The sequence below is a fragment of the Micropterus dolomieu genome, linkage group LG03 (assembly GCF_021292245.1).
Source record: "Micropterus dolomieu isolate WLL.071019.BEF.003 ecotype Adirondacks linkage group LG03, ASM2129224v1, whole genome shotgun sequence".
NCBI classification, from domain to species: Eukaryota; Metazoa; Chordata; class Actinopteri; order Centrarchiformes; family Centrarchidae; genus Micropterus; species Micropterus dolomieu.
This window is the reverse complement of record NC_060152.1, coordinates 1,586,658-1,599,352: the sequence shown is the minus strand read 5'-3', so window position 1 is coordinate 1,599,352 and position 12,695 is coordinate 1,586,658. Positions and strand designations below refer to the sequence as shown.

The 12,695-nt window shown below is 39.8% G+C and overlaps 2 protein-coding genes across 5 annotated transcripts in view; one reads left to right on the top strand and one right to left on the bottom strand.

Annotated features, from left to right (window-relative positions):
* creb3l4 (cAMP responsive element binding protein 3-like 4) overlaps positions 1 to 4,695 on the bottom strand; it is a 23,846-nt gene extending 19,151 nt beyond the window's left edge. The window contains exon 1 of one of the 2 annotated variants that reach the window (XM_046045170.1): positions 4,552 to 4,695. The gene's annotated coding sequence lies outside the window, so the exon portion shown is untranslated. Of the gene's footprint in view, positions 1 to 2,449; positions 2,521 to 4,551 lie in introns of those variants that run through there. The other variant, XM_046045171.1, reaches the window with a different exon arrangement.
* A 1,916-nt stretch (positions 4,696 to 6,611) lies between these two features.
* LOC123968608 (histidine N-acetyltransferase-like) lies at positions 6,612 to 10,957 on the top strand. Of its 3 annotated transcripts, none has more exons than XM_046045472.1 (4): positions 6,612 to 6,831; positions 8,522 to 8,641; positions 8,768 to 8,992; positions 10,165 to 10,957. In XM_046045472.1, the coding sequence occupies exons 1-4, from the start codon at positions 6,766 to 6,768 to the stop codon at positions 10,720 to 10,722; spliced, it is 969 nt and encodes a 322-aa protein (XP_045901428.1). In that variant the 5' UTR covers positions 6,612 to 6,765; the 3' UTR covers positions 10,723 to 10,957. The 3 variants fall into 3 exon arrangements, with proteins under 3 accessions (XP_045901428.1, XP_045901430.1, XP_045901429.1); XM_046045474.1 differs by lacking the exon at positions 6,612 to 6,831 and adding an exon at positions 6,832 to 6,895; XM_046045473.1 differs by lacking the exon at positions 6,612 to 6,831 and adding an exon at positions 7,149 to 7,256.
* The last annotated feature ends 1,738 nt before the right edge of the window (positions 10,958 to 12,695 follow it).

Sequence of the window (12,695 nt, the reverse complement as noted above, 5' to 3'; positions counted from 1 at the left end):
ATTCAGATGGTAGAGTCAGAATTTGGCGTAAACAGAATGAGAACATGGATCCATCATGCCTTGTTACCACTGTGCAGGCTGGTGGTGGTGGTGTAATGGTGTGGGGGATGTTTTCTTGGCACACTTTAGGCCCGTTAGTGCCAATTGGGCATCGTTTAAATGCCACGGCCTACCTGAGCACTGTTTCTGACCATGTCCATCCCTTTATGGCCACCATGTACCCATCCTCTGATGGCTACTTCCAGCAGGATAATGCACCATGTCACAAAGCTCGAATCATTTCAAATTGGTTTCTTGAACATGACAATGAGTTGACTGTACTAAAATGGCCCCCACAGTCACCAGATCTCAACCCAATAGAGCATCTTTGGGATGTGGTGGAACGGGAGCTTCGTGCCCTGGATGTGCATCCCACAAATCTCCATCAACTGCAAGATGCTATCCATCAATATGGGCCAACATTTCTAAAGAATGCTTTCAGCACCTCGTTGAATCAATGCCACGTAGAATTAAGGCAGTTCTGAAGTATTAGTATGGTGTTCCTAATAATCCTTTAGGTGAGTGTATATGTGCTATTTTCATTATTTAATATTTGCTTACTGAATAGCAATTTTACATTTTACTTCTTTCAGACAAACACAGAGAAGGAGCTGGAGATATGAATCAAATCCAAAACCTTTTTTGTTGTTGCTTTTTAAAAAAAGTCTTCTGGAATTCTGGAAAAAGCTTCAAAATGGACCTTCTGTTTTTTTATAATATAAACACGGATTTAAGTTTGAGATAAAACTGATTCTCTGTGCCTTGTAGATGAACGTTGTAATCGACTGATACAGGTTTTTCAATGGCTTATATATAATGCAGATATGAAAATAGGGCTGCAACAAATGATTATATTCATTGTCAATGAATCTGTCTATTTTCTTTATTTGTTGGGTCTATAAAATGTCAAAATTGTGAAAAACGATCAGTGTTTTGCAAAAGCTCGAGGTGACGTCCTTAAATGTCTGGTTGTCTCCTCAAAAGAAATTCAGTTTACTGTCACAGAGGAAGAAAGAAACCAGAAAATGTTCACATTTAAGAAGCTGGAATCAGAGAATGTGTCAAAGCGACTTCTAAATAGTTGTAAATTAATTTAATGGTTGACAACTAATCGACTGTAACGGATCGGAGTACTTCCTCCACCGCTGTGTTTAACACGCTGATGAATTAAATGCTTTAAAAGCTCCTGTTTATTTCCAGCAGGGGTGGAAGAAGTACTAAAAGAACTTTAATTTAACTCTGTTGCAAATAAAACACCTGCATTCAAAATCTAACTTAAGTAAAAGTAGACAAGTGCTATCAAGAAAATGTGTAAAAGTACTCACAATGCAGCCAAAAGGCTTGTTGTTACATTTGTATAAATTATAAATATTAAATGTTATTAATAAACGTTATTATTGATGCAGTAGCATGTGAGACTCATTTATTTTTATAGTGTAGCTGTCTGCAGTAGTGGTTCATACTGCTGGGTGGGTCAGTTTCCTGTAGTATAACAATGTGTTTCATGTAAAAGTACTTTCAGGTACCTCATATGTATTTTCCCCTGTGATGTCATGTAATATAAATTAGCACACAATTAAAACACTTAACTATTCACTTATCTGAATACTTATTACACGGTCTTGTTTCTCTCAATGCCAGGGGACTAAGAGAGAATATTAAGGGTCCTTTTTGTTAAAATCTAGAAAAGCGGATGTAACAAAGATAATTACCAGAATAACTGCTCTCTTCAAGACTATGCCTGAAAATATATCAGAAAATGACAGACAGGATTTAATTTTATAGCAAAATCGCCTGAATGAAATATACAGAGAAAAAGCAGAGGGAGCCTATGTGAGGTCAAGGTGTAAGTGGCTGGAGGAAGGAGAGCAAAACACTGCTTATTTCTGCCAATTCCAACAACACCGCAATAAATCCAACTCTATTCAAAAACTCAGCATTAGTGGTGTTATTTCTGATGATCCCCAAAAGATAGCTAATTACTGTTCCACTTCTTATAAAAACTTATATATAAATCTCAGTATAATATGGTAGCAGCTACCTGCATTGACACCTGCCGACCAATCTGCCTTCTTAATAAAGGATTACAGAATCCTAGCTCTAGTTTTTGCCAAAAGATTAAAAGCTGTTTTGGACCAAATTATTGATGAAAACCAAACCAAGTTTATGAGGCACAGACATATATCCAATAACATCAGACTTGTGCTGGACCTCATTGATTATGCTGATCTTAGTGATGATGATGGCTATATACTGTTTCTAGATTTCTGCAACGCTTTTGACACAGTTGAACACATCTTTCTCTTACGGGCCTTGGATAAATTTGGCTTTGGCACGTACTTTTGTGCAGCCATTAAAACTATGTATAAGTATGCAAATTGTTCAATTAAACTGTATGGAGGCACCTCACCTAGATTTGACCTAAAGCGCAGCCTCAGGCAGGGATGTCCTGTCTCACCATACTTGTTTCTGAGATGTATCACAATAGCTGAAAAAGAAATAATAATTAATTAGTCAACTAGCTGATGTACACTTTATTTTTAAAGGATGCCTCTCAGGTTCAGTTGCTATTCTCTAAAACCTGTGGTCTCTTTTTAAACATTAGTAAGTGTGAGCTGCTCGCCCTCAAAACTGCAACGTTACAGCTCGCTCTACCATTCCAGTGAAAGAGTCCGTCACCTACCTTGGAATCGCTCTTAACAAAAACAACGACACCAGATGCTCTTCGAATTTCAACCCAGTACAGAAAAAAAATGTATTTATGGCTTCAAAGAGACTTATCTCTTAAAGGAAGAATTTTGCTTACCAAAGCTGAGGGCATATCTCGTCTTACATATGCAGCCTTATCTCTAGATGTCAACAAACGGACCTCTACGGTCATCGATAACCTACTATATAACTGTTAAAAAAAATAGAACCCACAAAAATAGAACCCCCCAAAATCAGTATTAATGAACTCCTATGTAAATGGTGACCTAAACTTTCTTGACTTCTCCACCTTCAACAATATCTTTAAGATAAATTGGATAAAACAGTTTTAAAAAAAATCCTAACTCAATCTGGAATTTTGTTCCGAACTACCTGTTTTCAAAGCTTGGAGGTCTTGAGTTCCTCTTACTTTGCAGCTACAATGTTGAAAAAAATCCCCTTAAAGCAATCAAATTTTCAAAATTGCTCCTTTACCGGTCCCCGCACAAATACTACATCTGGAACAACAGAGACATTCTATATAAACACAAATCATTGTTCTTGGAAAACTGGTTTATCCAATTCATCTGGTTATACAGCTCCTCAATTCTAGTGGTGAATTGATGTCATACTCTGAACTTCTAGACAAATATTGTATTCCTATACCGTCAAAGGAATATGCTTTAGTTTTTGATGCAATCCCTCCTGGTGCTCTAATGCTTCTTAAAGATTACATAGTATCTGTACCAACTTTTTTGCCACTGGATCCGTGTACGTTGTCTGTTGGCCAGACCTGTTTCTTCTTGAGAAACAATAACCGAGCTATTCGTACTCCGTTTCAAAAAGAAATAGTTTCTGTTCCAAATGTTGTTCCTTATTGGAATAACCTTACTCCAAATCTGGACTGGAAGAAAATTTGGTGCTTACCTTACAAATATCTAATTTTAAGTAAGGTTAAAGAAGTGTCTTTTAAAACGTTGCATCGTTTTTATCCCTCCAAGGTATTTCTACGAAGATATAAAAAGGACATTGATGTGAACTGCTCATCTTGTCAAATGGCTCAAGAAGACCTGCATCATTTATTTTGGACTAGTCCCCACTCTACACGTTTTGGCAAGACATTTATACATTTATCTCCCAATATATTGACTCTGAATTCTCACTTTCCTATGACAATGTATTGTTGCTGTTTTTTTACAAGTCCTTCTACCAAGGCAAATCATGTCTATATCATCAATTTGATGTTATTGCTGGCAAAATCACATATTCACAAATCTAAGTTCTCCAACCATAAACCTTCCTTGACTTGACAGTACGTCAAGTCAATCCTATACTCTCAAAACAGGAAAGCTATCAAGACCTTGCATCTATTTACCCAGTTTAACATCTTTCAGTGCTGATTTGTGTTCCCCTTTGTTTTGTTTTGTTTTTTTGTTGTTGTTTTTTTGCTCTATTTTTTTTTGTTTATCAGTCAACTATAGGCTCCCCTGGTATTGTCTGCTCCTGGATATTATATGTTCACCATATTGTTTGTGAATAAAAGCTTTAAAAAAAAAATGTATTAATAAAAAACATAAAAAAAAATAAAATAAATAAAACAATACTACTCCATGTATACTTTCCACCACTGATTTTGAACAGCTTCCACGGGCCTTGTTTTTATTTTTTTATGAATTCCACAAACTTTCAAAGTTGCTCCAGGCCTACTTGAAGTCATTATCTGTGTGTTATTGAGCTGTTAGAGGCGTGTGTCAGTGTTCAGGCCTGATCCTGGTGCAGCCGGAGCCGGATCAACAGGAGCAAATATTTAATTTTAACACTCACAGAGCAAGCTGCAGACAGATTCCTCTTCTTCTTCTTCCAGGCTCAGGGCCCCCGGTTCTTCATCACACTGCGGCCCCTCCGCTGCTGTAGCAGGACCCAAAACACAAACACGCTGGAAATAAAAAAGTCCAGCTGGCAGATCTGCTCCGCGTCGGCTTCTTCTTCCTCCTCCTCCTCCTCTTCCTTCTTCTTGCTCTTCTTTTTTGAGTTTTATTGGCGGCTGATAAACAACGAGTTGGTGCATTACCGCCTCTAGCTGGTGTGGAAGGGAACAGCTGACTAGTCCTTCCTTAATTTATTCATGGATTGGAGGGATAGCTCAGGGCTTGTGCCAATTTAAAAGAGAACTAATTTACAAATGTTGTACTCTCTGTAGAAGAGACAGTGGTGGATACTTGGGACGCTGGAGGGTTCCAAGGTTTTGTTTAAATTAATAAAATAATGGGATTTAAATGAATGATGAGAAATAATACCCTCCTTTATTATTCCCTCTCTAGTCCTTACGGTTGGTCTGTGGTCTTCCTTTAAACCAAAGGTTCTCAAACTGGGGGGTTGGCCCCTCATAGTGCCACCTCAGGGGGGTTGACCGGACCTAAAGTTGCCTAAATGTGATTTATGAGATGATGCAAAAACAGAAAAGAGCTCTGATGCAAGCAGGGTTATTTTAGTAACCTGATTCTTTAATTATATTTCAATTGCAAAAATGAAATCCACTTTTTCTGGAGTCGGGGAGGGGGGGGGCTGAATGTGTTTTGGCTTCAAAAGTTTGGGAACCACTGTTAGTGTAGTTTAGTGTATGTAGTTTTTAGTCAATGGTCCTTACACTATTAAAAAAAACTCATATCCTCTCAGTCATATTCTTTACTCTTAGATCCGGAAAAAGGACGTGACACTCGTCTCTTGAGTTCTTTTGTTGAATATTTGTTAAATCAACTTGTCCTTTTATCTTTCGGAGGTTTTGAATCAGCAGCCTTCTTATTTCCTCATGTTTCTGACAGTGTAACTGAAATGTGTTTGCCTATATTTTGAATAACTGTAGTTCAGTGAGTCCAAATCTGAGTCTCGATATGATTGTCTCATCTCCCATGTTCCCTCCTGCACATCTCATTTCTCCCACTTCCATTGCTTTTGCCCCTTTTGACACCCACATGTGCTGGTAATCATAAATAATACGACCAGAAGACCCAGGGGCATCACTTTGTGAAGAAATATTCAACGCTGAAAGATCAGGTTGGGGGTCTGGGGCTCCAAACACTGACATTTTTAAGCATTAAACAGTTCATTTTCTGCATTCTAGAGATTTTCTGCACCAATTTATGGCGAAAAAGTCTTTATTTATATATTTGGAAACACAAAATTCAGGTGGCAGGTGACAAGTTAAAGTATAAAAACACAATAGAACATAACTCAGCAATCAGTAGTTTGTTTTTTCAGCTTAAGTTACTTTTTTTGGACATTTGTTTCTTCTGTATTTAAATTGCATTGCATGTATTATTATTATTATAACCCTTTCTCAAAGCATTTTCATTACCCTTATTTCCCTATTCCCTTTAAGAAGGCTTCCACGTTGCAGTTTACCCTCCCACCAGCCTGATTCTGATTGGACACAGATATTTATAGCCAGTGGAAAATCAGCAGAAGGGTTTGGTTTCAGAGGATGTGGCATTAGTGGTGTTCAGAAATGCTCCAGATGTGTTATCTGCAACACTTATATGCTCATTGATAGATGAAGCTATAGCAATAACACCACTCACCAAAAATATGTCTTGGGAAAACAGCACTTTAGTCAAAAGTTTGTTTTTTGACAATCTTGGAAACTGGGAGAAAGATTTTGACCACACAGGACTTGTTAAATAAAGTCTTGTCCTATCCAAAAAGAAGGCTACCAGGATGACTTACATGTTTTAAAGGAAAAAATCAAAGGTTTTAGTTTGTTTTTTTAAAAACATACACACTGTAAAAATGTTTTACTGTGGCTGACATGCTGTGGATCTTGAACGCAGCTCAGGAAGTTTCAAAACGTCAGCAAGAAAGAAAAGAAACGGTGGCACCTTCTTAAAGCATATAGAGCTGGGATGCGTAGTGTTTTTGAGACTCTGAAAACAAATCACACCAAAATCCCTGCAGCTCACAGTGACTCGGGGGATCTGAAGCGGCAGCTCAGATTGTAAACTCACCGTCAGAACAGCTGGTTTAGTTAGAAACAGATTTTGGATGTCTGCAGGGCAGGAACATTGTGATGTGGTGTACAGCTTGGCGGAAGAGCAGGACTTTGAGCAGGTCACCAACGTTGATTTTTTATTGAGAAGTTAAATTTAAGTTCTACTGCTTCACAACAGGGAGAGTAAGTGTAAATGGTTAAAGCGACAGTTATCAACAGCTGTTACTTCAAACCTACCTACAAACTTCAGTTTTAGGTAAATTAACACAACTTCAGTCTTTCATGACCCATATGACTAAATTTTAGAGACATCAGTGTTCCCAGATCAGTCTGAAGTTGGCAACAGGCCTATGTAACTTTTAAGTTTGATCAACAACCGTCACTTTTATCCGTTTACAATTATTCTCTCAGGGGCGGACGTTGTAAACATTTGGGGCTCAGCCCAGCGGCATGCTCCCCCAGGGAGATGTTTTTCCCATTTACTGCAGCGAAATGCACATACGTACATCATCTGGGAAAAAACAACCCCTTCTGATCCTACAAGGTACCCTTCAGCGTCAGAATGAAACGCCTTTTTAAGGTGTGGTTAACGTTGTGAAACGGTTCCAGTTTGGTTAGGTTTAGGCACCAAAAAAAAACCTTTAGGAAAAGATAATTGTTTAGGTTGAAATAAGTATGTTTCGTAACATAATTAAATTTTTACTTTACCAGGCAAGTTAATTAAGAACAGATTCTTATTTAACAGCCTGGCAGGAGACAAAGGCCTCCTGGGGGGGAAACAGCAACACATGAAGCAGTTACAGGTGTAAAGAGTTTTATTTGTTTTTTGGCGGTGCGTCCTAGCAATGTGTTTACTGAAGGGATTTGTAACTGGATGTGACTAGAAGAGCGGGTGCTGTTTGAGGAGGAGGGATCAAGTCCCAAATATGGTGGAGTGAGGCCAAGGGCGTCACTGTGTGTTGAAAAGTTCACTTAAACACTTAATTTCCTGCACTCTGGTGAAAGTTTCTGCACCAATTTATGGTGGAAATGTTTTTATTTGTGTCAAATGAAACACAAAATTCAGGTGGCACGTGTCTTTTCAAAATGCATAAATATAAGTGCAGCTCTCAGTCATTCTGTGCTACTATCAGATCTGTCTCTTCTGTAGATCAACTTTTCTCATGTAGTATCATCCCTGCTGAGTCAACACACATGCAGGCAGGATTTAGTCTTCCCTCCTCTTTTGTCATGTTCACAGGGAGAGAATGGAAATCTTGGCCCAAAAGAGACTGTCAAGATGTTGTTAAAGTTACTGACTGGTGCTGCACATTTTAGGTCATTTTATAATCAGTAGCTTTTTATGTTTTTTGGACAATGCACATTTGTTTCTTCTATATTTTAATTGCATTGCGGTTTTTTTAGTGTGCAAATAAACCTTTCTAAAGGCATTTCCACTTGTTATTTAACAGCAGCCTATACTTCAGAAGGTTTTTAAACAAATTATACTTACTAAACTAAATCAGTCATTTCAAAAAGTGGTGGGGACATGACCCCAGCGTCCCCAGTGTTAATGACACCTGTGAGTGAGACCTAAGAGGGTTTTATAAGTGAGCATAAACCAGTGAATCTGACTTCAAGTATGAAGTGATGGCCAGCCTATGGAGGGGGACAGATTGTGGTGATGTGTCCTGTAAGGAGCGTTGGTGTCCTTACGTTATCTAAGTTAGTTGAAAGCCTAGGTTGCCTTATACAGACGCAGAGGGGTACCTTTTAAAACAGAAAAAGCTGCTGTGTTGACAGCTGTCAGCTTTTGTTTTCATGATGCAGGTCATGAACATCTGCAGTAGTGAAGACCACAAAAGGCTGGACTACATGGCTGTTACCTTCCATCGCTGGCTGCAGGAACCTGGACGTCTCGTCTTCATCGCTAGGATGAAGAACAGAGTGGTAGGGACTGAAGACACTCACCACAAAATAAAAATAAAAGTTCTTAGAATGTACATGTTTAGCCAGGTCTATTTCTTGCATGCAAAATAATAATCATCCAGCTCACATGTGTGTGCCCACCTGTAGGTGGCGCTGGAGTCTGCACTGCTGGTTGACGGTGGTCAGACAGCCGTATTTCAGGGTCTCAGGGTGGCACCGGATTTGAGAGGCCGCGGGCTCGCTGGCACCCTCCAGAGGCACGTGACAGGCTATATCCGCCACCACTACCCAGAAGTCTCCACAGTCAGACTGAGCCGAGGAGACAAGCCTTCACCACAAACACTGGCCAAGTACCGACTCATAGCTAAGGAGGTGTGTCACATCGCATCTCGATTGTAGACAAGTAAACCATTGAAGTTTAGTGTAAAGACTTGCTTTATGATTAAAGTTACACCCCCAATATACTTGCTATTTACCAATGCATAGGCCTAGACAGGCGTCGGCGATGCAAACAGCAAACAGCTTGCCTGCGTGTACCTGGAGGATTAACCTGAATCCACTAGGGGGCAGACCGGGGCCGGACCATCTCTCGCCGACACCTGATTATCTACCTTGACAACCTCCGAATTTGTAAACAAACTAAACATAGCGACACTCGAGCAGGTTATGATTTTAATGAGACATCATAACAATCTCGGTAAGTGTGGGCTAGCTCCAGGAGTTTTAATGTAAACATCCGGCCATAAATCTCCTTTGTCAAGTCTGCTGCTGATCTTCTTCTTCTTCTGCGTTTAATGGCGGTTAGCAATCCAATTCCATACTGCCTACACCTGGGCTGGTGTGTGGACCAGTAGTTTGATGCTGACCTGCCGGTGAGCTCGACATACTGCCCACACGTTCATGTGCTGTATTGCATCTCGCGGACGAGTAGCGTTAATTTCTGGAGACGTACACAACCTACGCAGGAACGCAGGATTCGCATGGCAGCCATCTTGCTTATGCAAACGCGTAGTTAAAAGCAAGTATATCCAGGGCTTTAGGGTTTAGTTAAAGACACACTGACATTAAAAACACAATTTTAGGTATAATTCTGTAATTTTGTATGTTTTCATATAAAAATCACTCTCTTGTCCTGTAAAGCGTAAATTCATTTTGATGACTTCTCTTGAACTCAGGGGTGTTTATAGTCAATCAAATGTGATGCGGGGCAACCAGTTTACCCCACATCACATTTGATTGGATAAACATGTGTAAACGCAGCATATAAAACCACACTTGACCGTTAGCTCATGAGTTGCAGTGGCTAGCAGAGTGATATCAGAAGAAAAGTGATGTGATGGATTTGATTTAAATATCTCTTACAATATTAATCTTAGAAACTCTGTTGCACGCAGGACAAAGACGCTTTAACTTTGGTTTCACTATGACTTTAAGATTAAAATCAGGAAATATCTGTTCAAAGAAAAAGTAAACTGGACTAAGTATCTGACCAATCCTTCACTACCTATCCACTATCAGACCTCCTTAACTGTCGCCCTCTGCAGGCCATCTTGTCTTTGTGTTGCGAGGCGCCCAATCTTGGCCTCTTTGTTGCCGAGCTTCGTTCCAGACTCCCCTGCCTGCCTGGCTCCTCCCCCCACGCCCCGGTAACCCTGAGCCAGCAGCAGGCGGAGACTCTGGTCCTCACCGACCATGTGGTTTGCAACCTGCTGCCTGGTAAAACCATCATCAATGACTGGGAGCCTCTGAAGCCCATGGAGGCAAACCTAGAGGTGCTGCGCCGTAGGGGGTTGACATGGATTGTAGATCGTGAGTTTGAGCCCATGACCATCAGCCTGTGCACCACACCGTACGCTGTTCCCTACCGCCACGATGCACTGCACTTCAACATCAACATCTTCGGCCGCAGTTTGTCTTCAGTGTGCGCGGTGTTTCTGTCTCAGCTTGAAGCTTTGCTGCAGAGTCTCGAAGGTTACCTGATCTTCTACACCTACGTGGACCCTGCGGTTTGGCCCGGGCTTCGCCAGTTCTGCCAGAACAACAGCAATGTGTCATTCTATCAGGACTACTGTGAGGAGTACGTACTGGAGAGAGACCTCTGAATGGCCAGATTCCAGGGGTTGTTGACGGAATCTTCGGGGAGGATGTATTCTTGAATGGTTTACAGATGTATTAGTCTATAGATGTTCTTTCGGTTTTAACCTTATATATAAATAATTGAGAAATATTTTTCAAGGCAGACAACATGAGACAGAGCGTAAACATGCGACAATGACCAGACAGGGAATGAACAGAAACACCAGGTATGAACATATAATGAACATACACCAGGGACTAACGAGCAGGGTGGGAGCAACACAGCTGACAGACATGAGACTACCGAGACACAGGCAGGCAGAGAGACAACAGGGAAAACAGAGAGACTGACATGCAGAGGGATTACTGGGGTAACAGACACAAGCAGACTGATCACAACAAAACTAACACCAAGAGGGAAAACAGACTGAGGATGGGACAAAACAAAACTCATAGCAGACATGGGTAGAACACAGAAGTACACAGACTAACTATATAACAGATACTGGACACAGGGCAATAGGCAGGACAGAACACATGTAACAAAATACCAGACAAGACTCTAACTTCAGACAACAGAAACCCATGTAAACAGACAAAAACTGACCAACTATAACACAGGGATCATAACAGACAGAACCTAAATGAGAACACAGAACAACACCGAGCACTACAGGGCAGACTAAAACTAAAAGAATGCAGACAAGGAACTAGAAGTAAATACTAAAACTAAACTAAGGCACAGGACTGGGAACAAAGACATGGAACCAAAACAGACTAAATAACAGATACTGAACCGGCAACAATAAACTCAGAGAAACTCAGGACAGGATCGTGACAATGAGGGGTTGTTCAGTGAATCTCAGCGGGGCTGCAGGGGTTCTTGAGAGACTGTCTGGGCTTTTTGAGAGATCTTTAAGGGAATTCTTGGGTTCTAAATGGTGTTTTCAGTGGTTCAGACCTTTCAGGGGCTTTGAGAAAGGTTTTGGGGCAGCTGCAAGGTGTTCCAGGGTCCTTATGGAACAGTTTGTGCTTTTTTGTTTTCAGCTTTGTGACGATGGATATTATCCAGCTGATCTGAGAGGGTCTGAGTTTAGAGTTTATTTAAGTCAAGGATTGTCTCAGCCCATAAAGGAACTCTTCATCCTGCGGTTTATCACAAAATACATTCATTATTTTAACTGGACAGGAATAAAAACTTTAGTCTGAAAAGTACAGTATTTGCAGTGTGAGCTAATCTACAGCAACGTGGCAAAAGTAGTTTACTACATCTAAGCTACTTTTAAATTTTTAAATATTTTATTTTTTGTATTGAACCAACTTCATTCCACAGTAGCAATAGAAGAAAGACTAAAAACCTGCTCCAAACAGAGTGTGTGCACAAGAGAGAGCTAAATCAGACACACAGAAACTCTCCTACACAGCAAAAACTGGAGTGTTGAATTAACTCCCACAGAGTTGATTTCAACACTTTTTTAGGGTTTATATAGCTCCACACTCTCCAGAGTTAAATTAACACTTTCAAAATAGTTAAAACATTTAACACTATGCCAGAGTTCCTTTTTAAACTCACAACACAGAGTTAAAGTAACACTTACAGATTAGACAAATAACACTGCTCTTAGTTAAAGTTTTTACTACTTGTGTAGTGTTAGTTTGCCTTCCTGAAGTGTTAAATCTACACTTAAATGTGTTAAAATTAAATTATAAGAATGAATTACAATAAACAAATAATGTTTAATAACATTTATTTTTGCCTTTTCATTTGCAGTGACAGTTTATTCAAAACATTACAAATGAAGGTATAATGTACAGATTTTCATCTGAATGACTGTATGAGCTTTGAATGTCAAACGGTTTGTAAAATTTAAGCTCAGACATTTTCATTATAAACCTTTCCTCACTTTTAAATACTCTGAAAGCATGATGGTGTTCATGAAAAACTTCTGTGAGTAGTCTGTTAGTCAAAAAATAAATGTGATTTTCAACCAAAAGTATG